At 46.9% G+C, this 21,720-nt stretch overlaps 1 protein-coding gene across 1 annotated transcript; it reads left to right on the forward strand.

Moving 5' to 3' along the window:
• Positions 1 to 10,002: 10,002 nt before the first annotated feature.
• Positions 10,003 to 21,701, forward strand: etnk2 (ethanolamine kinase 2). The gene is made up of 9 exons (XM_029150619.1): positions 10,003 to 10,225; positions 13,674 to 13,811; positions 13,887 to 14,008; positions 14,107 to 14,247; positions 17,110 to 17,252; positions 17,906 to 17,989; positions 18,073 to 18,233; positions 18,313 to 18,386; positions 18,724 to 21,701. The coding sequence occupies exons 1-9, from the start codon at positions 10,079 to 10,081 to the stop codon at positions 18,794 to 18,796; spliced, it is 1,083 nt and encodes a 360-aa protein (XP_029006452.1). The 5' UTR covers positions 10,003 to 10,078; the 3' UTR covers positions 18,797 to 21,701.
• The last annotated feature ends 19 nt before the right edge of the window (positions 21,702 to 21,720 follow it).

The following is a 21,720-nucleotide window of genomic DNA, read 5'->3' on the forward strand; positions in this document are numbered from 1 at the left end:
CCAGTTACAGGTCCAGTTCATCATGTCTGTGTCCAGTTACTGGTCCAACCATGTTGTCTGTGCTCTGTTACTGGTCCAACCATGTTGTCTGTGTCCAGTTACTGGTCCAATCATCCTATCTGTTACTGGTCCAACCATCCTATCTGTGTCCAGTTACTGGTCCAATCATCCTATCTGTGTCCAGTTACTGGTCCAACCATGTTGCCTGTGTCCAGTTACTGGTCCAACCATCATATCTGTGTCCAGTTACTGGTCAACCATGTTGCCTGTGTCCAGTTACTGGTCCAATCATCCTATCTGTGTCCATTTACTGGTCCAACCATGTTGTCTGTGTCCAGTTACTGGTCCAATCATCCTATCTGTGTCCATTTACTGGTCCAACCATGTTGTCTGTGTCCAGTTACTGGTCCAACCATCCTGTCTGTGTCCAGTTACTGGTCCAACCATCCTGTCTGTGTCCAGTTACTGGTCCAACCATGTTGTCTGTGTCCAGTTACTGGTCCAACCACCCTGTCAGTGTCCATTTACTGGTCCAATCATCCTGCCGGTGTCCGGTTACTGGTCCAGTTCATCATGTCTGTGTCCGGTTACTGGTCCATCCATGTTGTCTGTGTCCAGTTACAGGTCCAGTTCATCATGTCTGTGTCCAGTTACTGGTCCAACCATCCTATCTGTGTCCAGTTACTGGTCCAATCATCCTATCTGTATCCAGTTACTGGTCCAACAATGTTGCCTGTGTCCAGTTACTGGTCCAACCATCCTGTCGGTGACCAGTTACTGGTCAACCATGTTGCCTGTGTCCAGTTACTGGTCCAATCATCCTATCTGTGTCCATTTACTGGTCCAACCATGTGGTCTGTGCTCAGTTACTGGTCCAGTTCATCATGTCTGTGTCCAGTTACTGGTCCAACCATGTTGTCTGTGTCCTGTTACTGGTCCAATCATCCTATCTGTGTCCAGTTACTGGTCAACCATGTTGCCTGTGTCCAGTTACTGGTCCAACCATCATATCTGTGTCCAGTTAATGGTCAACCATGTTTCCTGTGTCCAGTTACTGGTCCAATCATCCTATCTGTGTCCATTTACTGGTCCAACCATGTTGTCTGTGTCCAGTTACTGGTCCAATCATCCTATCTGTGTCCATTTACTGGTCCAACCATGTTGTCTGTGTCCAGTTACTGGTCCAACCATCCTGTCGGTGACCAGGTACTGGTCCAGTTCATCGTGTCTGTGTCCAGTTACTGGTCCAATCATCATGTCTGTGCTCTATTACTGGTCCAACCATGTTGTCTGTGTCCAGTTACTGGTCCAATCATCATGCCGGTGTCCGGTTACTGGTCCAGTTCATCATGTCTGTGTCCAGTTACTGGTCCAATCCTCCTATCTGTGTCCAGTTACTGGTCCAACCATCCTGTCGGTGTCCAGTTACTGGTCCAGTTCATCGTGTCTGTGTCCAGTTACTGGTCCAACCATGTTGTCTGTGTCCTGTTACTGGTCCAATCATCATGCCTGTGCTCTGTTACTGATCCAACCATCTTGTCTGTGTCCAGGTACTGGTCCAATCATCATGCCGGTGTCCGGTTACTGGTCCAGTTCATCATGTCTGTGTCCAGTTACTGGTCCAATCATCCTATCTGTGTCCAGTTACTAATCCAACCATGTTGTCTGTGTCCAGTTACTGGTCCAATCATCCTATCTGTGTCCAGTTACTGGTCAACCATGTTGCCTGTGTCCAGTTACTGGTCCAATCATCCTATCTGTGTCCAGTTACTGGTCCAACCATGTTGTCTGTGTCCAGCTACTGGTCCAATCACCCTATCTGTGTCCGGTTACTGGTCCAACCATGTTGTCTGTGCTCAGTTACTGGTCCAGTTCATCATGTCTGTGTCCAGTTAGTGGTCCAGCCATGTCGTCTGTGTCCAACGATCATGTCTGTGCTCTGTTACTGGTCCAACCATGTTGTCTGTGTCCAGTTACTGGTCCGACCATCCTGTCTGTGTCCAGTTACAGGTCCAGTTCATCATGTCTGTGTCCAGTTACTGGTCCAACCATGTCGTCTGTGTCCAACCATCATGTCTGTGTCCAGTTACTGGTCCAATCATCATGTCTGTGTCCAGTTACTGGTCCAATCATCATGTCTGTGTCCAGTTACTGGTCCAATCATCATGCCTGTGCTCTGTTACTGATCCAACCATCTTGTCTGTGTCAAGATACTGGTCCAATCATCCTGCCGGTGTCCGGTTACTGGTCCAGTTCATCATGTCTGTGTCCAGTTACTGGTCAAATCATCCTATCTGTGTCCAGTTACTGGTCCAACCATGTTGTCTGTGCTCAGTTACTGGTCCAGTTCATCATGTCTGTGTCCAGTTACTGGTCCAATCATCATGCCTGTGCTCTGTGACTGATCCAACCATCTTGTCTGTGTCAAGATACTGGTCCAATCATCCTGCCGGTGTCTGGTTACTGGTCCAGTTCATCATGTCTGTGTCCAGTTACTGGTCCAACCATGTTGTCTGTGCTCTGTTACTGGTCCAACCATGTTGTCTGTGTCCAGTTACAGGTCCAGTTCATCATGTCTGTGTCCAGTTACTGGTCCAACCATGTTGTCTGTGCTATGTTACTGGTCCAACCATGTTGCCTGTATCCAGTTACTGGTCCAATCATCCTATCTGTGTCCAGTTACTGTTCCAACCATGGTGTCTGTGTCCAGTTACTGGTCCAACTATCCTGTCGGTGTCCAGTTACTGGTCCAGTTCATTGTGTCTGTGTCCAGTTACTGGTCCAACCATGTTGTCTGTGTCCTGTTACTGGTCCAATCATCCTATCTGTGTCCAGTTACTGGTCAACCATGTTGCCTGTGTCCAGTTACTGGTCCAATCATCCTATCTGTGTCCAGTTACTGGTCCAACCATGTTGTCTGTGTCCAGTTACTGGTCCAATCATCCTATCTGTGTCCAGTTACTGGTCCAACCATGTTGTCTGTGCTCAGTTACTGGTCCAGTTCATCATGTCTGTGTCCAGTTACTGGTCCAACCATGTCGTCTGTGTCCAACCATCATGTCTGTGCTCTGTTACTGGTCCAACCATGTTGTCTGTGTCCAGTTACTTGTCCGACCATCCTGTCTGTGTCCAGTTACAGGTCCAGTTCATCATGTCTGTGTCCAGTTACTGGTCCAACCATGTCGTCTGTGTCCAACCATCATGTCTGTGTCCAGTTCCTGGTCCAACCATCCTGTCTGTGTCCAGTTACAGGTCCAGTTCATCATGTCTGTGTCCAGTTACTGGTCCAACCATGTCGTCTGTGTCCAACCATCATGTCTGTGTCCAGTTACTGGTCCAATCATCATGTCTGTGTCCAGTTACTGGTCCAATCATCATGTCTGTGTCCAGTTACTGGTCCAATCATCATGCCTGTGCTCTGTTACTGATCCAACCATCTTGTCTGTGTCAAGATACTGGTCCAATCATCCTGCCGGTGTCCGGTTACTGGTCCAGTTCATCATGTCTGTGTCCAGTTACTGGTCAAATCATCCTATCTGTGTCCAGTTACTGGTCCAACCATGTTGTCTGTGCTCAGTTACTGGTCCAGTTCATCATGTCTGTGTCCAGTTACTGGTCCAATCATCATGCCTGTGCTCTGTGACTGATCCAACCATCTTGTCTGTGTCAAGATACTGGTCCAATCATCCTGCCGGTGTCTGGTTACTGGTCCAGTTCATCATGTCTGTGTCCAGTTACTGGTCCAACCATGTTGTCTGTGCTCTGTTACTGGTCCAACCATGTTGTCTGTGTCCAGTTACAGGTCCAGTTCATCATGTCTGTGTCCAGTTACTGGTCCAACCATGTTGTCTGTGCTATGTTACTGGTCCAACCATGTTGCCTGTATCCAGTTACTGGTCCAATCATCCTATCTGTGTCCAGTTACTGTTCCAACCATGGTGTCTGTGTCCAGTTACTGGTCCAACTATCCTGTCGGTGTCCAGTTACTGGTCCAGTTCATTGTGTCTGTGTCCAGTTACTGGTCCAACCATGTTGTCTGTGTCCTGTTACTGGTCCAATCATCCTATCTGTGTCCAGTTACTGGTCAACCATGTTGCCTGTGTCCAGTTACTGGTCCAATCATCCTATCTGTGTCCAGTTACTGGTCCAACCATGTTGTCTGTGTCCAGTTACTGGTCCAATCATCCTATCTGTGTCCAGTTACTGGTCCAACCATGTTGTCTGTGCTCAGTTACTGGTCCAGTTCATCATGTCTGTGTCCAGTTACTGGTCCAACCATGTCGTCTGTGTCCAACCATCATGTCTGTGCTCTGTTACTGGTCCAACCATGTTGTCTGTGTCCAGTTACTTGTCCGACCATCCTGTCTGTGTCCAGTTACAGGTCCAGTTCATCATGTCTGTGTCCAGTTACTGGTCCAACCATGTCGTCTGTGTCCAACCATCATGTCTGTGTCCAGTTCCTGGTCCAACCATCCTGTCGGTGTCCAGTTACTGGTCCAATCATCATGTCTGTGTCCAGTTACTGGTCCAATCATCATGCCTGTGCTCTGTTACTGATCCAACCATATTGTCTGTGTCAAGATACTGGTCCAATCATCCTGCCGGTGTCCGGTTACTGGTCCAGTTCATCATGTCTGTGTCCAGTTACTGGTCAAATCATCCTATCTGTGTCCAGTTACTGGTCCAACCATGTTGTCTGTGCTCAGTTACTGGTCCAGTTCATCATGTCTGTGTCCAGTTACTGGTCCAATCATCATGCCTGTGCTCTGTTACTGATCCAACCATCTTGTCTGTGTCAAGATACTGGTCAAATCATCCTATCTGTGTCCAGTTACTGGTCCAATTCATCATGTCTGTGTCCAGTTACTGGTCCAACCATGTTGTCTGTGCTCTGTTACTGGTCCAACCATGTTGTCTGTGTCCAGTTACAGGTCCAACCATGTTGTCTGTGCTATGTTACTGGTCCAACCATGTTGTCTGTATCCAGTTACTGGTCCAATCATCCTATCTGTGTCCAGTTACTGTTCCAACCATGGTGTCTGTGTCCAGTTACTGGTCCAACTATCCTGTCGGTGTCCAGTTACTGGTCCAGTTCATTGTGTCTGTGTCCAGTTACTGGTCCAACCATGTTGTCTGTGTCCTGTTACTGGTCCAATCATCCTATCTGTGTCCAGTTACTGGTCAACCATGTTGCCTATGTCCATTTACTGGTCCAATCATCCTATCTGTGTCCAGTTACTGGTCCAACCATGTTGTCTGTGTCCAGTTACTGGTCCAATCATCCTATCTGTGTCCAGTTACTGGTCCAACCATGTTGTCTGTGCTCAGTTACTGGTCCAGTTCATCATGTCTGTGTCCAGTTACTGGTCCAACCATGTCGTCTGTGTCCAACCATCATGTCTGTGCTCTGTTACTGGTCCAACCATGTTGTCTGTGTCCAGTTACTGGTCCGACCATCCTGTCTGTGTCCAGTTACAGGTCCAGTTCATAGCCTGATATTCTCATACTTTAGGTGTTTATGTAAAGGTAATAGAACTCAGGCCACCAGAGACATTGAGTCTGCAGTAAAACATGGATGTAGCAGAGCAGCACAAAGCTCCTCAGGCAAATGTCTCACTGGCCACTGTAGTTTTTTGTGTGGTAGATCATAAAGTGGAGCGGCACGGTGGTGCGGTGGGTAGCACTGTCGCCTCACAGCAAGAAGGTTCTGGGTTCGATTCTCGGAGGCGGCCTTTCTGTGTGGACCCACGCAAACACGTTCTCCCCGGTTTTCCAAAGACGTGCATTAGGTTGATTGGATTCTCTCCATTGCCCGTAGGTGTGTGTGCGTGTGTGTGTGTGTGTGTGTGTGTGCGTGTGTGCGTGTGCGCATGGTTGTCTGTCTATAAGTTGCCCTGCGATGACCCTGCCTCTCGCCCATAGCCAGCTGGGTTAGGCTCCAGCACCCCTGCGACCCCGCATTAGGGAAAAAGCGGTTTAGAAAATGAATGGATGGATGAATGGATGGATGGATGGATGGATAGATCATAAAGTGTGACACCACATCCTCTGAGAGTGTGTGTATAAGCTCCCACTCCTTTCTGCCCAAACACTGATTCTTCTGAGCTGTGATAGATGACAAGCCAAGATTAAACAAGAAGACTGGGAACCCCCTGGATCCGGGTAAGGGTGTGATTTATATGTGTGTAAACATTTCCTCATTCCGGAGATGTGGAAGAAGCTCCGGCTCCTACCAGGGAGCTGGGTTGTGGTTGAGACACACATGCACGCACGCACACACACACATGCATTCCTGAGAGACACTGCGAGGCTGAATGGAGTTTAGCCAGAGCGGATGAGGCATGTGGCTACAGGTAGAGCTGCAGCCCTGGGCTGCTCCACACTCACTGTCAGGGCGTGACTGTGAATACCAACACGTTCAGCTGGGTCCTGTATGTAGAACAGGTCAACAATCACTGTGAGTGTGAACAGGTGGTGGCTTCAATGCTCATCGTTAAGTCCAGACGTCCGCAGTGCATTGCTTCATACACACAGCCTGACCAGGGTAAACTTAAACATAGCTGCATTAGCAGCTCTATAACATAAAACAAAAGGTGGTTTCAAACTGACATCAACACACCATGACCTGAATGAAATGGCGCCACACTGACACCTCATCAACCTCCAACTGGCAACGGTTTGAATCCCTGAAATGAAACGTTAGTGCCAGAGACCTCAGGGACATTTGTAGTTAGTATGGTTCTGGGGCCTGAAGTCAGGAAACCCAGTCTTCACCGTCTCCAGAAAAGACTATAACAACATTGGTGGCTGTTCTACGTAGCTATTGTGAACTGTATATACTCTAGGTGCTGCTAATCATTATAATACTGAGTTACTTTCTTTTCTTTTCTCTTTACTTTTCCAGTATGTGGAATAATATACTCCTCTGTATTGGACATATTATTATTATGATTATTGTTGTTATTATGTATAATAGCAGCTAATAATAATAATAATAATAATAATAATAATAATAATAATAATAATAATAATAATAATAATAATAATAATAATAATAATAAAAATATTATTATTATTATAATGTGAAGGATGTGGCAGGTGCTGAGGTCCTTCCATGTTGCTATGCTGCCATCATTTGGCTGAGATCTAGTACTGTCCTTGTACGTCATGTGCTATGATTGCAGTACATGTTGTATTTCTCTGTAAAGCTCTTACCTGGACTTGGGGAGTCTGTGGGGAGCAGGAGCCCTTGTGGATGGGCTTGAGGTGGACCTTCAGTAGGACTATTTCTACAAATCTCCTTTCCTGTCCCTGCTAATTAGTTAGGCTAATGTAGAACCACGATGGCAGTGGATGAATAAATAGATAGAAACTAGAGGAGCTCAGTGTTTAGACATCCAGTCTATGGCAGATTCACTAACAATATATCTACAATACAATATCCTACCCCCACAAAAGATCATTGCCTGCCTCCAACCTGCAGTCCAGACATCCTGACGCTTTCTGTTGTCACAGTCTAGATCATTTAGTCACTGTAATCACTCATTTCCGGTTTTATTTTGTCACCACTTCCTGTCGCAGTCATTGGTAGTTTCAGTCAGCCTTGCTCCCGGTTCTAATCTACTCACCTGTCTGTCATTTAGTCATCGCCATTTAGTACTTAAGCACCACCTCTCACCCCAGCCCCTTGCCAGATTGTCTTTTGTGTCCTTGCCAGCAATCCAGCGTTTGTATCCATGATCTTGAAACCCGTGTATGACCCTGCTTCTCCTGACCTTGACTCTTGCCTTGCCTACGATCCTGCCCTGCCGTGAGTTGACCCTAGCCTGCCTTGTGACTACTGCTTGTCTAACCCTGCCTGTACTGAAACCCGCCGTCTTTGTGTACCGACCCTTGCCTGCCTGACCACGAGCTCGAATAAACCCTGTTGTTCACTGAGCCTTGTCTCCGCTGTGCGTGTGGGTCCGCTACCTTGAGCTCGTGACATCTGTATGATCTCCGAGAGTGAGTGAGCTTTCCCACCAGAGGTGTGAAGACACTGGATATGACGCTAATGTCATATCCAGTGCCCCCCCCCCCCCCCCCCCGAAATTCGGATCAAAAGGGTGGACAGATGAGGAGCACGTTGCTCTGCAGAGCTGCTTTGTGGTGGTTGCAAAGTCAGGGAGGGGAAGGAGGTTCACAGGAGGAAACTGGACCCCAGACTTCAGAACAACAACACCAGGGAAGTGTGGAGGAGCATGAGGACCATCACTGGCTACAAGTCCAGCAGCCAGTGACTGAGGGGTCCGAGGACAGGGCCAATGAACTTAATAACTTCTTTAACAGATTCCAGTTTGGGCTTCTAGACCCCTCGCTGCCCACAATAGACCCCCATTCACACCACCCACAGGGCTCATCCACCCCCACCTCACACACAGCCACAGCAGATCAGGTGAGAAAGGAGCGGAACAAGCTTCATCCAACAAAGGCTGCAGGACCTGATGGAATCAGCCCAAGGGTGCTGAAAGTCTGTGCTCCCCAGCATTGTGGTGTCCTCCAACACATCTGCAACCTGAGCCTGCAGCTGGAGAGAGTTCCTCTTGGGTGGAAGAAGCCATGCATTGTGCCAGTGACGCCACGTCCCAGAGTCCTCAACGACTACAGACCCGTGGCTCTGACCTCTCACATAATGGAGGATTTTGAGAGGCTGATCCTGGACTCCCTGCATTCTCTGGTCAAACCCTCAGTCGAGCCCCTCCAGTTCACATATAAACCCCATCTAGGAGTGGATGATGCCATCACACATCTGCTCCAAACCAAGGAGCTGGTCATAGAGTTTAGGAAATCTGAGATTGCTGACACCCCTCTCACTATTAAAAATGAAGAGGTGGAGGTGGTGACTGAGTACAAGTACCTGGGAGTGTATTTGGACAATAAACTGGACTCCTCAGCTGTGAACCAGAAGGCTCAGAGCAGGATGTACTTCCTGAGGAGGCTCAGGTCCTTTAACGTGTGCAGCTCCGTGCTGAGGATGTTCTATGAGTCTGTGGGTCCAGTGTTTTAGGCTGTGGTCTGTGGGGCAGCAGCATGAATGTAGCAGACAGTAACAGACTGGACAAAGTGATGAGGAGGGCTGGTTCTGTTCTGGGGGTGGAGCTGGACCCCCTACATGCTGTAGCTGAGAGGAGGATGCTGGTCCAACTCCTCTCTATAGACCCCTCCACCCCCACACAGTGTGTGGCTGGACAGAGGAGCACCTTCAGACAGAGGCTGATCAGTATTAGGTTCTCCACAGAACGCCACCGGAGAACCTTCCTACCGGTGCCATCGGCCTGTGCAACTCTTCCTCTGTCTGTGAGGGCTGATCTTCATCCATGCAATAACATGTATAATAAAACTTCAGCTAGTAAATAGATGTAATTAGACAATAGTAATTAGACTTGATGTGAGTGTGTCTTAAATTATAACAATAATAATAATAATAATAATTATAGTTTATTGATCTCTAAGGAAATGTGTTGTTGGACAGCTGTTGATGACGCAACTCTCCAAGGACACCTGTCCTGTAGACGAAGCGGGATTAGAACTACAAACTTGGCCACTGCTGCCAAGTCACACAAGACTCACAACGGTCTGATGTGCTACCATTAGATTGAAGAAGCACTCAAAGCAAAGCTGATCACTAAGCTTCATGTCTACATGTAACAGCCCTTTGTTTATATTAAATTGTTTTACTATCATAATAACACTAATAAGTGTCAGACCACATCCCCAGCATGTAAGGCTTGTGTTTCGGCCACAGTCGGGCCCTTTCGTAGACAATCGGAAGAGATGGGCGTGTCCTGCCGCGGTGTGTCTATCGCTGGTACAATCGGATGATCCCAGGTGGGCGGGGCCAAGGAGGGGGAAATGGTACAGTTGGCCGGCGACGAGCATCTTGAGCCGGTAGTTTCAGCCTGCGTGTCATCGGCTCCGCTGCAGCTACCGAGCAACGGGGAAATCTGCCTCATTCATTCATCACACCATCACACCCACCGACATTTAGCGGCACTTCCTAGCAGTATCCGCAGCGGCGCTCGGAGATTAACGTGTCAGGATGGAGACGCAGATACATGTGCCCGTGGGCTCGCCGCTCATTAGAAAAATCCCCATCTTCGTGGACGAACACAACGTGACAGAGGGGGCGATGAAGCTCATCAAAGAGCTGAGACCGGCGTGGGACAGCGGGCGCGTGAGGACCAAGGTAAGCGTCTGGCTGTCAGCAGCAGGTAAGCTAGGCTAGGCTAAGCTAGGCGAGAGTGACAGCCGTTACACCGTCACCGGCGGCCCCTCGGCTAACCTAGCTTAACCCGCGCCGCCTCAATAATGAATGAGCCCGGCTACAATTTGACACTGCGTTACAGCAAGATTGATATGGACCTGTGATCCAAGCGCTGCACTACGTCTGTTATGTCAGCAAGTTAGCAGGTTAGCTATCTGAAGTCCTTGTGCTCTGATAACTCTGTTCATCAGCGCTGATATGACGTCACCCACGGTTTATCGTCCTGCTTTTATTGATGAGCTTAGTGAGATCATTACCGTAATAGTGGCAATGAGAGCATTAATGCCGAGGTGCAGTCTAAACGTGAAGCCACTCATCGGGTCCTTAAGTGAGAACAGGTGAACATTAAAGTCCAGTCATTGCAGATACATTACTTTGGCCGGATGATGCTTGTGGTCCTGTAAAGGATGATGCCAGCATCACATCCCAGCAGTAGGAAGCGTGTTGCCTTGGAGCCTCGGAGCTGCTGGCTGTGCCTCCAAAGGTCATGTGAGGACTGAGAAGATCAAAGCTGCATCAGCTCTGGGTGGTATGACAGCAAACGCGTGTTACTGCGTTTAAGACTTTAAAGACTCACATTTTATTTCTTCTGTTATGAGTCCCATGTGATTTAATATGACTTTAATGGTTCAGAGCAGTTACCTGGAGGATCTCACGCTTCCTCTGGCTGCTTGCGTCTGTATTGTTTCTCCACCCTTGCTTTTCCACACACAGACACACTGTGACTGCTCCTACCAGCGTTGAACACAACGCATACTTTTTTGCTGAGATGGTGGAGGTGAATTTCTGCCTGTGACCAAAAAGAAAAAAGGTTCTGTGTGTTTTACTTGCATTTAAATTAGATACGTTTAAGTAGGAAACCCAGTTACTGAGCACTGAGTCAAATCGGACTAAAACATTAAGTGTCTTTGCACATGTTAACTAATTTTCACTCTAATTTACAATTCGCACTGTGGAAAGTCGTCGTTGCGTTTACATCCCACAGGTCAAGGTAGGAAAGTAGAGCAGTTTGAGATCTGCTGGAGTAAATATCACATAACCACAACACTACTGACACCACATGCAAGTTCTTGCTAAATGCGAGCCCACATTTCAAGATTCCAGATTCAAAAAACTTTTAGTCCCAGAGGGAAATTGTTTTGGACACTTATTCAGATATATATTCATATGTTTATTCACAATTATTAAGGCCACAACAGGTTTTACAGCCTGCTCTGTACCACAGAGGCCCTTGGGTTTCATGACTTGGTTTCAGTGTCAAAAAAAACAAAAAACAGACCAATTTATACTTGAAGGACGTTTTGTGGGATATAAACCAAGCAAAATGGGTCATTTTAGAACACTTTTCAGTGTTTTGTGTGCCACCTGTTTAGGTTCTGCACCATACAGTGTTGGAGGATGAAAAGATATCATTAAATTAATTTAGAATCTTTTGACAGGTGGGTGCTCAGCTGTTTCATAGTCAGGTGTGTGTGTGATTGTCTTTAGTTCCTCCCTTGTGTGTGGGACATGCTGTTAACTCTCCCTATAAAATGTTAAAGGCCTTCACTGCACTCGTTAATAATAGGGGAAACCTATTGGTGAGTTCAAGCACATCAAAAGTCTGAAAGAAGTTGGAAAACAGCTGTTGCCAATGTCAGAAGACTTTACAAGCGTCAAGCTCCAGACCACCCCCCAGGACGTGTGTGGTATTGGTACTAATTGGTAAAACTTCGTTGACATGAAAGGAAACTATTCTCTATTTGAGTAAAGTCAGGTCAGCGTTCATCAAAAGATATGTTTGTCACACTTCTGCACACCCTGTCAACAGCCAAGGGCAAAGTGTTATCTTGTCACAGGTCGTGATGTAAAGCTGCCACCTGATTGGACAACGCCTCACAGTGCAGATAGGCAAAGACCGTAGGCCAGGTTTGCTTATGTATTTGGCATAGAGGTGACGTTCAGAGACACTACAGGAGGTGTGATCATCATATCATCATTCATATAGATAAGTTTAGATGGTTTAATGTGGTAAATGGTAAAATGTGCAACAAAGTGAATTCTGTCAGTATTTTATCATGTAAAATGCTTTACACAACAATCTACTCCCGTTACTCTATATTATGAGGAAAAGTGATCTCAAGCAATCAGTTCATAAAAAAAAGTCTTCACACAGTCAGAAAATTCGACTTTGGATCAAAAGAGGGGAACGGGTAACAAGTTGTTTTGAATGCTGCATCGTTAGATTGTGTTAATTAATAAGGATGTGCACAAACATTTGATTAATTTTAGGAGCCATTGTTGCATTTATGAGCAGATTAAATAATTGTTTGCTCTAAAACAAAGGAAAGAAAGTGTTTAGTGGTGACTGGCCATGTACAGAATGAAGTGCTACCTCAGAAAAGCCCAGTCTCTGCGTGGGCTGAGGGCTGGCACCTGTGTTCACATCCTGCTGGGTGAATCTGCATGGGACACCTGCAACCCACAACATGACTGTGCTCACCTCGCCTCCTAAAGGCCACACTGGCAGTGCCATCACCCGGCACGCGCTCAGTTCCACTGTCAGTACCACACTACAGCCACACGCCGGCTGGGGAAGGTCTGAGGGTAAACAAACCGGGAAGGATGTCCCACAGCAGCAGGGCCACTGTTTAGAGGGGGCAGCACCTGGGCAGGAAACCTCGCCATGCAGTCGCACCAGGGTCCACTCACTCACGCACATATTATGGGGCCGCGTATGGCTGATGTTTCCCTCTGTCGGAGTCCAAGCTTATCGGTGAGCGTCCATGTATTGATCAGCAGTCTTAACGGTGCATTGTGTGGCGTGTAGAAGGGATCAGTCATGTGGCTTCAGAGGCGTATGCGTGCAGTCATAACAGGGATGCCTGCATGCCCATCTTTGTGGCCAGCCACGCATGGAATGCCAGATATGTATGAGTGAGCGTCTAGTGAGCGCATGTATGTTGTTATTGTGTTTCCAGCCAAGCGTTGAGCTGCTGCATAGTAACTGTAAGAGAGCTGCTCCACCACTGATATGATGGGTGTTTAGAAGTGACACATGACGTTTTGGAGAACTTTGGTAATAAATAAAAACACTAACAGGTAACTGTTTTTTTAGTAGGCATGAACCATACGACCCACTTTCTCCCTAAAGCAAATTTATGTTACACTTTATTTCAGGTACATTAGATTAGTTTAGACGTTTGATAAGGTAACATGTAGGGTTGGGTTCAGACACTGTCACAAACTGGACAAACTCAAAGCTGTCATCTGAGAAATCTGAGAAAGCACGGAACTGTCCTGAAACTGCTCAGCGTTTATGTGTCTGAGCTGGTGTGTCATCAGCACGTGTCCATGTGAGCCTATTTGACTGCATCTCCATATCTTGCAGCTCTTCACTGATGGAACCACCAACAAGCTGGTTGGCTGCTACGTGGAGGACAGTCCCGAGGATGTGGTCCTGGTGCGCGTGTATGGCAACAGGACCGAGCTGATTGTGGACAGAGACAATGAGCTGAAGAGCTTCCAGGTAGTCTAGTTGTGCATCCGCCCTCTGAACTAGCCTGTCTATGTGTAACTGTTTAACTGTCTGGCTTTCCTCTAGGTGCTACATGCTAATGGATGTGCCCCTCGGCTCTACTGCACCTTTCAGAATGGCATCTGCTATGAGTTCATGCAGGGGGATGCCCTTGGGACTCAGGATGTCCGTGATCCTTCTCTAATCAGGTAAATATGCCCAGACAAAGCACTTCGTTAAGTTCTTTATCATAATTGAATTTGTTCTAATCTTAGTCGTTTGTGTGTGCGTGTTTCTCCCGTCGCAGACTCATAGCCAGGGAGATGGCTCGTATCCATGCCATCCATGCACACAATGGCTGCATCCCCAAACCAAACCTCTGGATTAAGATGCGACAGTACTTCTCCCTCGTGGCCACAGAGTTCACAGAGCAGGCCTCCAACATCAGGTGTTGTACTGTACGGTGCTTCTGCTTATTAGAACTGGGAGAAATGCAAATCAAAGAGGCAAGCGTCAGGAATCCATAGAAAGACAAGCATTTTGGTCTTATCTGTTCCAAAATGCAAACCTAGTGCTGCACATGTAATTTGTTTAGATACAACATACAGTAGCGTGCGAGGCTGGTGCTACAATGGTGTGGAAAAGACTGAGCAGGTTTAGCTTCATTCTGAGAGGAAAACACAATACAGAAGTGTTTTATGTCCACTGACCCGTGTCTCAGCTGTCACATTACTATCAAATGGGCAATTTTAGGCAGGGTGGAAATAAACAACAAACATAGGTCAAAGGTCTCTAGACTAAATACTTTTTCATCCTGTATCTGCTCTAGCTTTAGCAGCTATGCTGCACAGCTGAGGGTACGTCAGAGTAGGAACGGCCATTGTTTGAACAGTTAACAGGCAGAATTCATGGCACAGTCAACACAATTCAAACTACACTCAACATTACAGCTCACACCGATGATGCAAATCTCTGAAGTGCAGCCTGAAACAGGTTTTGCCTTAAACAGTAGACCAGAGAGCGATGAGCTCATTTCACTTCTACGACTAGAGACTTTACACTAAAGGTGTTTCATCCAATGCTTTTCTACCAAAATGTGCCAATATTAAATATGCTGAAACTTAGTTTTTAATGTATTTTATATATTTGTGAAGTACTACAGCACATTTATATACACTACAAAATAGATGTGGTGCTAGCTAAGAGTCGTTTTACGCGACATCCGCATCACAGGCCAGTCTCTCTACTGCTCCCTACTGGTGAGGGTTTACACGCTAAAAACCAGGCGTGTCAGAACATCCAGGAAATGTGGGACCACAGTCATGATACTGATTTATGCAGGATGTGGCGGAGATCCTAAAACTGGATGAACACAATCTACAAATACAAACAATTACTGAAGCTGTCAAAAATTAAGTGTAGCTGACGAGGATCCGCTGCAAAGCAAAGCTACATAGTGCGTTTGTACCTTTTTGTGTAAAATGCACCTCCACATGTACATTGTACCTGTTATTTAAAAGGCAACACCTGGTGTCATGTCTATCTGCAGCAATAATTTCTGGCTATACTTTCTGGTAAATTAATTCTATTTACTTTTTTCAATTTTTTTATATGCAACTAATTCCAAACAAAGGGTTAAGACCTTACACAACTAAACCCAACAAACCATTTCTAAGCCCTGCACTTTGGGCTGGAGGGGTTTTAGTTCCTTGCTTCTTACCTGAGGGATGTTGGCAGCTTCCCTGCATAAACTGCCCAGCTCAGCATTTCTGTATTAAAGCTTTCTTATTAAATAAATATCCTGTTCCGTGTCCTAACGTTCTCCTAATGGTTCAATGTGAGCCCAGTGGTTTACCAGGTGCTACACCAGCAAACCCAGCTGGATTCCTGCCATCTACTTCTTGGCTACTTCTAACAATCGCGTTCAGTGAACGACAGCGTTCTAATGGAGGCTCCTCTGCCAATCAGGTGTAGGAGAAACAGCCTCATCCTAACTGTTGTTTGTCGCTCTGTGATTTCCCACTTCAGTTGTAAAAATATGGTGCATATTCTTCTTATACATTTATGGGTTACGTTTTTTTCAGCCAACATTAGCTCTAATCAAACGTGAACAAGTTATTATCATATTATAAATTATAAACTAAAGAAGCTTCCTGCATAATATTTAGGTTTTGCCACCCGACAACCACCAGTCTGCATACGTGTAGACCTAAAGCAGAGGTTCTCTGCGGAGGGAAAGGCTCCAGCATTCTCTGTTCATACAGTCTATCTGTGAAGGTTAAACTCTTTTCCAGGGGGGACATCGGCTGCTGTTCCTCTGAGCTGTTGCTCATAAGTTTGTGAAAATCACCATCTCCAAGTAGACCTCATGAGGAGAAAAACATTCAAGGCTTCATCAGCTCGGGGTGAATAAAACTGTTCGTAACCAGTCTCAGCCCAGGTCGTCCACACGTGGGGCTGATGATCCTAAATGTCATGGATCTGCCTTTTCTTCCCCACAGAAGCAGGACTAAAGGTTCAGATGAAGACCATTGGGTCTGCACCTCACTGAACCAGAGCAGTGGCCAGACGCCCGCTCACTGTTGTCAGATTGAGTCCAGCCCTATGTAGCAGTGACAGTTCTAGCCGAGTGGATAGGAGTCCGAGGCATGCGGTGGCCCAGCAGATGTTTGCTCTGCTCTGTGTCGGCTCACTTCACCGCCTCCTTGGTAACGCCTGCAGCCAGAGCGTCGGGTCCTGGCAGCACCTGGAAGCTTGTTGCCATGCAGCCACGTCTCGTACGTGCTCGGCCCTGGGATGTAAGGGAGAAAACACCGGCCTCCTCCACAGGTGAAGCTCTGTGTCTGCTGTGCTCCAGGCACTCTGGCGAGGACGCAGGTGGAGCCTCCTTGGAGACTTTGAGTGACCCAGGACTTCCTGCTTTGTCTCACTTCCTGCTAGCAGGCCGACTATGGCTAATCCACATAAGCCCATTACAGTTGCATGTAGCTCAGGGGTCTGGGCTCACCACTCTGCCTCCTCCAGTAAAGGGCACCGGATGGGGAAAAAAGCTGGAATGTGCACAAATGCCACATGTAATAAATAGAGTAAATATTGCGCTCTTTTAGATCTATGTCTCCTTAGTGGCATGTTTCCTCTGGTGTAGGTCAGCGGGTGCTGTCTGTCTCGGCTGGTGGTGCTTTGCTCATGTTGCCCCTGTTACTGTTACGTGGCCTTTTCCTGTTTGCTGGACCAGTGGTGTGTTATAGGCCTCTCATGTTGTACACCAAAGACCAAACTGAACCTGGTGCCTGTCTTTCCTGGTGTGCAGAATCCAGCAGGAGGTTCCCAGCAAAACGGTGCTGGAGCAAGAGATGGTGTGGATGAAGGAACATCTGTCCACTCTCGGCTCCCCTGTGGTTCTCTGCCACAACGACTTGCTCTGCAAGAACATCATCCACAACAGCAAAGAGGGTAGGTAGACCCCCACCCATCCCACCCCAAGCCTTTAGTGAGGGCAGTTCACTGGATTCATGTTCAATTGACTTCAACTACTGTACATTTTTACTTCGAATTTATTTATCTTTAAACAAACACCAAATACCTTTTGTTAATGGGCCTCTTTCAGGTCTCATTCTATTAATGGGTGTAGTAACACAATGTGACCTAACTTACTGCACAGGATGGGACAAACATGAGCCAGTTTAACTTTAAGTACTGCATATCATTAGTTGGAAAGCCTCTGTATTGACAGTAGCACCTGCCCAGTGCACAGAGGGTTTCACCTTTGTCACCTGTCAGCACATCTCCCTGTTTTGCAGTAGCTTCTCTAGATGCATTTCCTGAGAAGTCAGTAGGGGATTGATGCAGCAGATCAAGGCCATTTGTAAACTGTCTCCATACTATACATGCCATACATCTTTGCATTTGGATTCTCTATGGTCAGCATGTCTTGTCTTAACCTCACACCTTCATTCTAAAGCTCCAAAAGTCACCTTCTACACATTTCTCTGAATGCATGGTATTTGGTGCCTCCCTGTGACAGCACTGTTTGGATCCTCGTCAGGGAACCACCCCTGTTGGTCGGTGTCACATTAAATACACTTTACCTCTCATGTCTCCTTCAGGTCACGTTCGCTTCATAGACTACGAGTACTCCAGCTACAACTATCAGGCATTTGACATCGGGAACCACTTCAATGAATTTGCAGGTTTGTTGAAACATAGCATGATATGAGTAAAAGCTCCCAACGCTATGGATTATTGTAGTGTGTGCTGGTGTACGTTCTATCAGGCATGAGTGAGCTGGACTACGGGCTGTACCCCAGTCGAGGGATGCAGATGGACTGGCTCACCACGTACTTGCAGGCTTATAAGCTCTTCACCAAGAACACAGAGGAGGTCAGCCCCCGGGAGCTGGAGACGCTCTACGTGCAGGTCAACCAGTTTGCTCTGGTGAGGAACCATATCTGCACATGAACGCATCCAGCCAGTCTGCCACTTACTTCACCTCATCTCATGTCTCTCTCTGCAGGCTTCTCATTTCTTTTGGGGGTTTTGGGCTCTGATCCAGGCCAAATACTCCTCTATTGACTTTGACTTCCTCGGGTAAGTTCTGGAGCTGTGTGGTGACCCTGTGTAGAGCAGTAGTTGAAGTCAGTCTCTTCTGTACCTTAAACAAGAACAAGTCATTCTGTGGCATTGCATCATTCCCTTAACACTGAACATTTGGACTGAGATGTACAGTAGGAGACCCGTTTTCTAATCCTCACCATCCGTTCTAGCTCTGCTCACGTGTGTGTGTGTGTGTGCTGTACTACTGCCCCCGGGGGGTGGGTTCAAAGGCAGACTCTGATTTCCCCACTGTGGGATCAATGAAGTATATATAATAGTCTTTAAATATAGTTAATTTCCTTTCTGCTGTACCATCCACACCTTCCCACAGATACGCTGTGCTACGTTTCGACCAATACTTCAAGAGCAAACCGGCAGTGATGGCGCTGCGGATCCCAGAATGAGGCGTGAAGACTTCCTCTGCTCTACGAGACCGTCTGCCTGGCATCCCTGTTCATTCCTCCAATCTCTGCTCAAGAAACACTTCCTAAAGTTCTGTATGTGCGAGCGTGTTTGCTGTATGTACGTGTTGTTGATTTCTGCTGATGAACTGTCACCTTGCTTTGCCCTCAGGGCAGTGGAACCAGGCGTTGTGAGCAGTAGTGTAGAGCTCACTGTCCTGAAACCTGCTGCCACAACGCTGGTAATGAAGGTCTAAACGCACTGCAGAAGGATTTAATGCCTTTTTGACCCCAGACACACCTTTGATGTGTGTCTATAGTATCATCACCTGAATTTAGATTCATTTCCTCCATGGTTTGCGATGAGAGCAGATATTTGACCCGTTTCTAATCTGCACATATTCCTCTTGTTTCTCTTTCTGGTGCTAAGTTCCCTGTTCCAGCTATGATTTTTCTGCTCTGCACTTCCCAGACATCACCTTCACTTCAGCATTTAGTTTTCCAAGCAAACTTCTGCTGCTAGAAGTATGAAGCTCATCTTCTGTGTTAGTGGACTTGTCCTCTGGAAGGACCTGGTTGGGTCGATTGTGTTCTAGCAATCGCTGCGTGTGTCTTTATATAAGTGCTGTGTGTAGGTCACTGGATGAGTTAACATCTCAGGTTAACAAGCGCTGGTTCTGGGGAACTGAATGAGGATGTTGGTTGAAGAGTGGATTTGTGCAAATTCTGTACAGATCTGTGCTCAAGCCGCTTTTCCATCTTCTTTTATGGTTACAGAGAATCGCTCCGATAAACATTCCATTCAGTCTTTCCAGACCTGCTGGAAAATCCCAGCCTCTGCCCCAGCGGTCATCCCCAGGCTCTCCTCTGATCTCGAGCTCTCCTAATCCACTCTTTGTTGCAGTGAAGACAGTGGTAGTTTCACAGTTTCTGAAGAATCACACACAAACTCTAATCTTTGGCCACTCACATGATTCAGAGCCACTTTTTGCTACGTAATGGAACACTGCAGAGGTTGCCTCTGGGCTCAGGTGGCAGGATTGGCTTGTGTGTCATGGGATCACATTTTACACCTGACTCTCAAATGAAATCCACATAGAAGACTTGCACTAGAAGCCTTAAAGAGCACTTTCAGCCCAGTTGTCATGGTTGGAGGAAAGATTTAGTACATTTAAAGGGAACTGAGGCAGGAATGATGAATGGAGGCTGCACTGTTTTGCGGGTGGTAAGTTACGAAGGGAAGCACTGCCACCCACTGAGTCTCAGGGTTAGAGGCACATCAACCACCAAAAGCAGAGCGGATGTGGCTCCTTAACCCAACTTTGACTGGTCAGGTTGTGCTGAGGATCAGTGTGGTGTAAGACTCTGTGTTCCCAGGGAGGGAACGCTACAACACAGCAGCATCCTTCTTCAGAGGCCGCCGTTTCCTGCTAGCTTTAATCACAATCTGTTCAGCCGTGACTGTTTTCCACATATAGACCTTCAGTAGCTCAGTGTCTGGCTTTGTGAGGCTAGTTTAACTCGAGCTGAGGAGTCTGATGACGCTGGACTGACCTTCTGATGCTAATCACTCTCGCACTCTCCTCGGGATGTTTAACTCTTTGTGGGCCCAGTAGAGGGAAGCACTGAGCTCTGGTCTCCTGTGTGTCTGTAAGTGACAGGTTCAATGATTCTTAGCAGACGCAGCCTGACCTGAGAGAAGACGATCACCCACGCTGAATGGCTTTGTGAGTGACCTAGGACAACGTGTAGATACATGATTGCTCATATTTAGAGCTAAACGCTAAAGCGGCCATTGGTTGTGCAGCACAGGCTGTGTAATCTGCTTAGTCCTCATCCTGCTAGGAATTTACCTTGGATCAGCACCGAATGAACGCCTCCATTCAGGCTCTAGAAGATACAGAGTTAAATGTAGCATTACCTGACGCACATTCCCACACACCACAGCTGCTCTACACACTGTCCATTTAAAGTGTGAGGCCCATAAGTCACCTATACTCTGTGTGGTTTGAGTCGAGGCTGGTGCTCTAATAACATGCAAACACTTTGGAGCTGTGTCTTCTCCAGCTGCCGAACCTCCGTACGGTTGAAGTAATGACTGTTTAAACATCAAACGCAACACTGAGGTTTTAAGGTGTCACCTATTTGTAACCATGATGCGACATGTTTTTGAAGAACTCACTTGTGAACAGTCTCGTTCCATTGCACACAGGGTGAGGTGACAATGAGCCAAGCAAGAAACCGGTGTATAAATTCAAGTTGGTTGCAACTGCTGCATATTTCATGACAGATGGATGTTACACACCATGACTGCATGGCCTCGACCTGCGTTGCATGCATGTCTGGGTTTCTCATGAGGCCCACTAGCATGACGGGGCGTTTCAGGGCTGCGCCAGTCGTTCCCAGTCCCTGGACTCAGCTCTGCAGCCGCCTGTATCAGAGTCATGCATTCCAGCCGCAGCCATGAACCCTGCAAACGTTTTCTGCTCTTTGTGTTCAACCTTTTTGGATTTTAAGGGGGGTTTATTTATTGCATCTGCAGTAACATTGCATTCTTTGTTCTTATCTAAAGGTTACTGTAGCTTCAGAGTTTGCATTGCAGTTAATTGAGATGGTCTATTTTTGTGTCTTAATCTGCTAACTTAATTGTAGAAACACTGTACAGATGATCATTTGTTTTCCTTTGAATGCTGTTGCGGACATTTTGTAAACGCATTGTGTTGAAACGTAGAGCGACATGTAAAGGAGACGGCGTTCGGCAGATGTGCACGTGCTCCTCCGCTGCATCAGTGTCAGTGGAGACGGACGATACTGTGAAAAGCTTCCTGTACAGTGAACCTCCACAGCTCTGTAGGAGTGGCATGAAGACTTATTTAACACTTGTAATAAATATTTCCATTAAAATGTGGTAGATGTGCACTGTGTTC

The sequence above is a fragment of the Betta splendens genome, chromosome 5, assembly GCF_900634795.4.
Source record: "Betta splendens chromosome 5, fBetSpl5.4, whole genome shotgun sequence".
Classification (NCBI taxonomy): Eukaryota; Metazoa; Chordata; class Actinopteri; order Anabantiformes; family Osphronemidae; genus Betta; species Betta splendens.

Coding starts and splice junctions, on each gene's coding strand:
- etnk2 (XM_029150619.1), top strand. CDS start 10,079: ATGGAGACGCAGATACATGTGCCCGTGGGCTCGCCGCTCATTAGAAAA. Junction 10,226..13,673: donor GCGGGCGCGTGAGGACCAAG/GTAAGCGTCTGG, acceptor CATATCTTGCAG/CTCTTCACTGATGGAACCAC. Junction 17,253..17,905: donor CATCCACAACAGCAAAGAGG/GTAGGTAGACCC, acceptor TGTCTCCTTCAG/GTCACGTTCGCTTCATAGAC.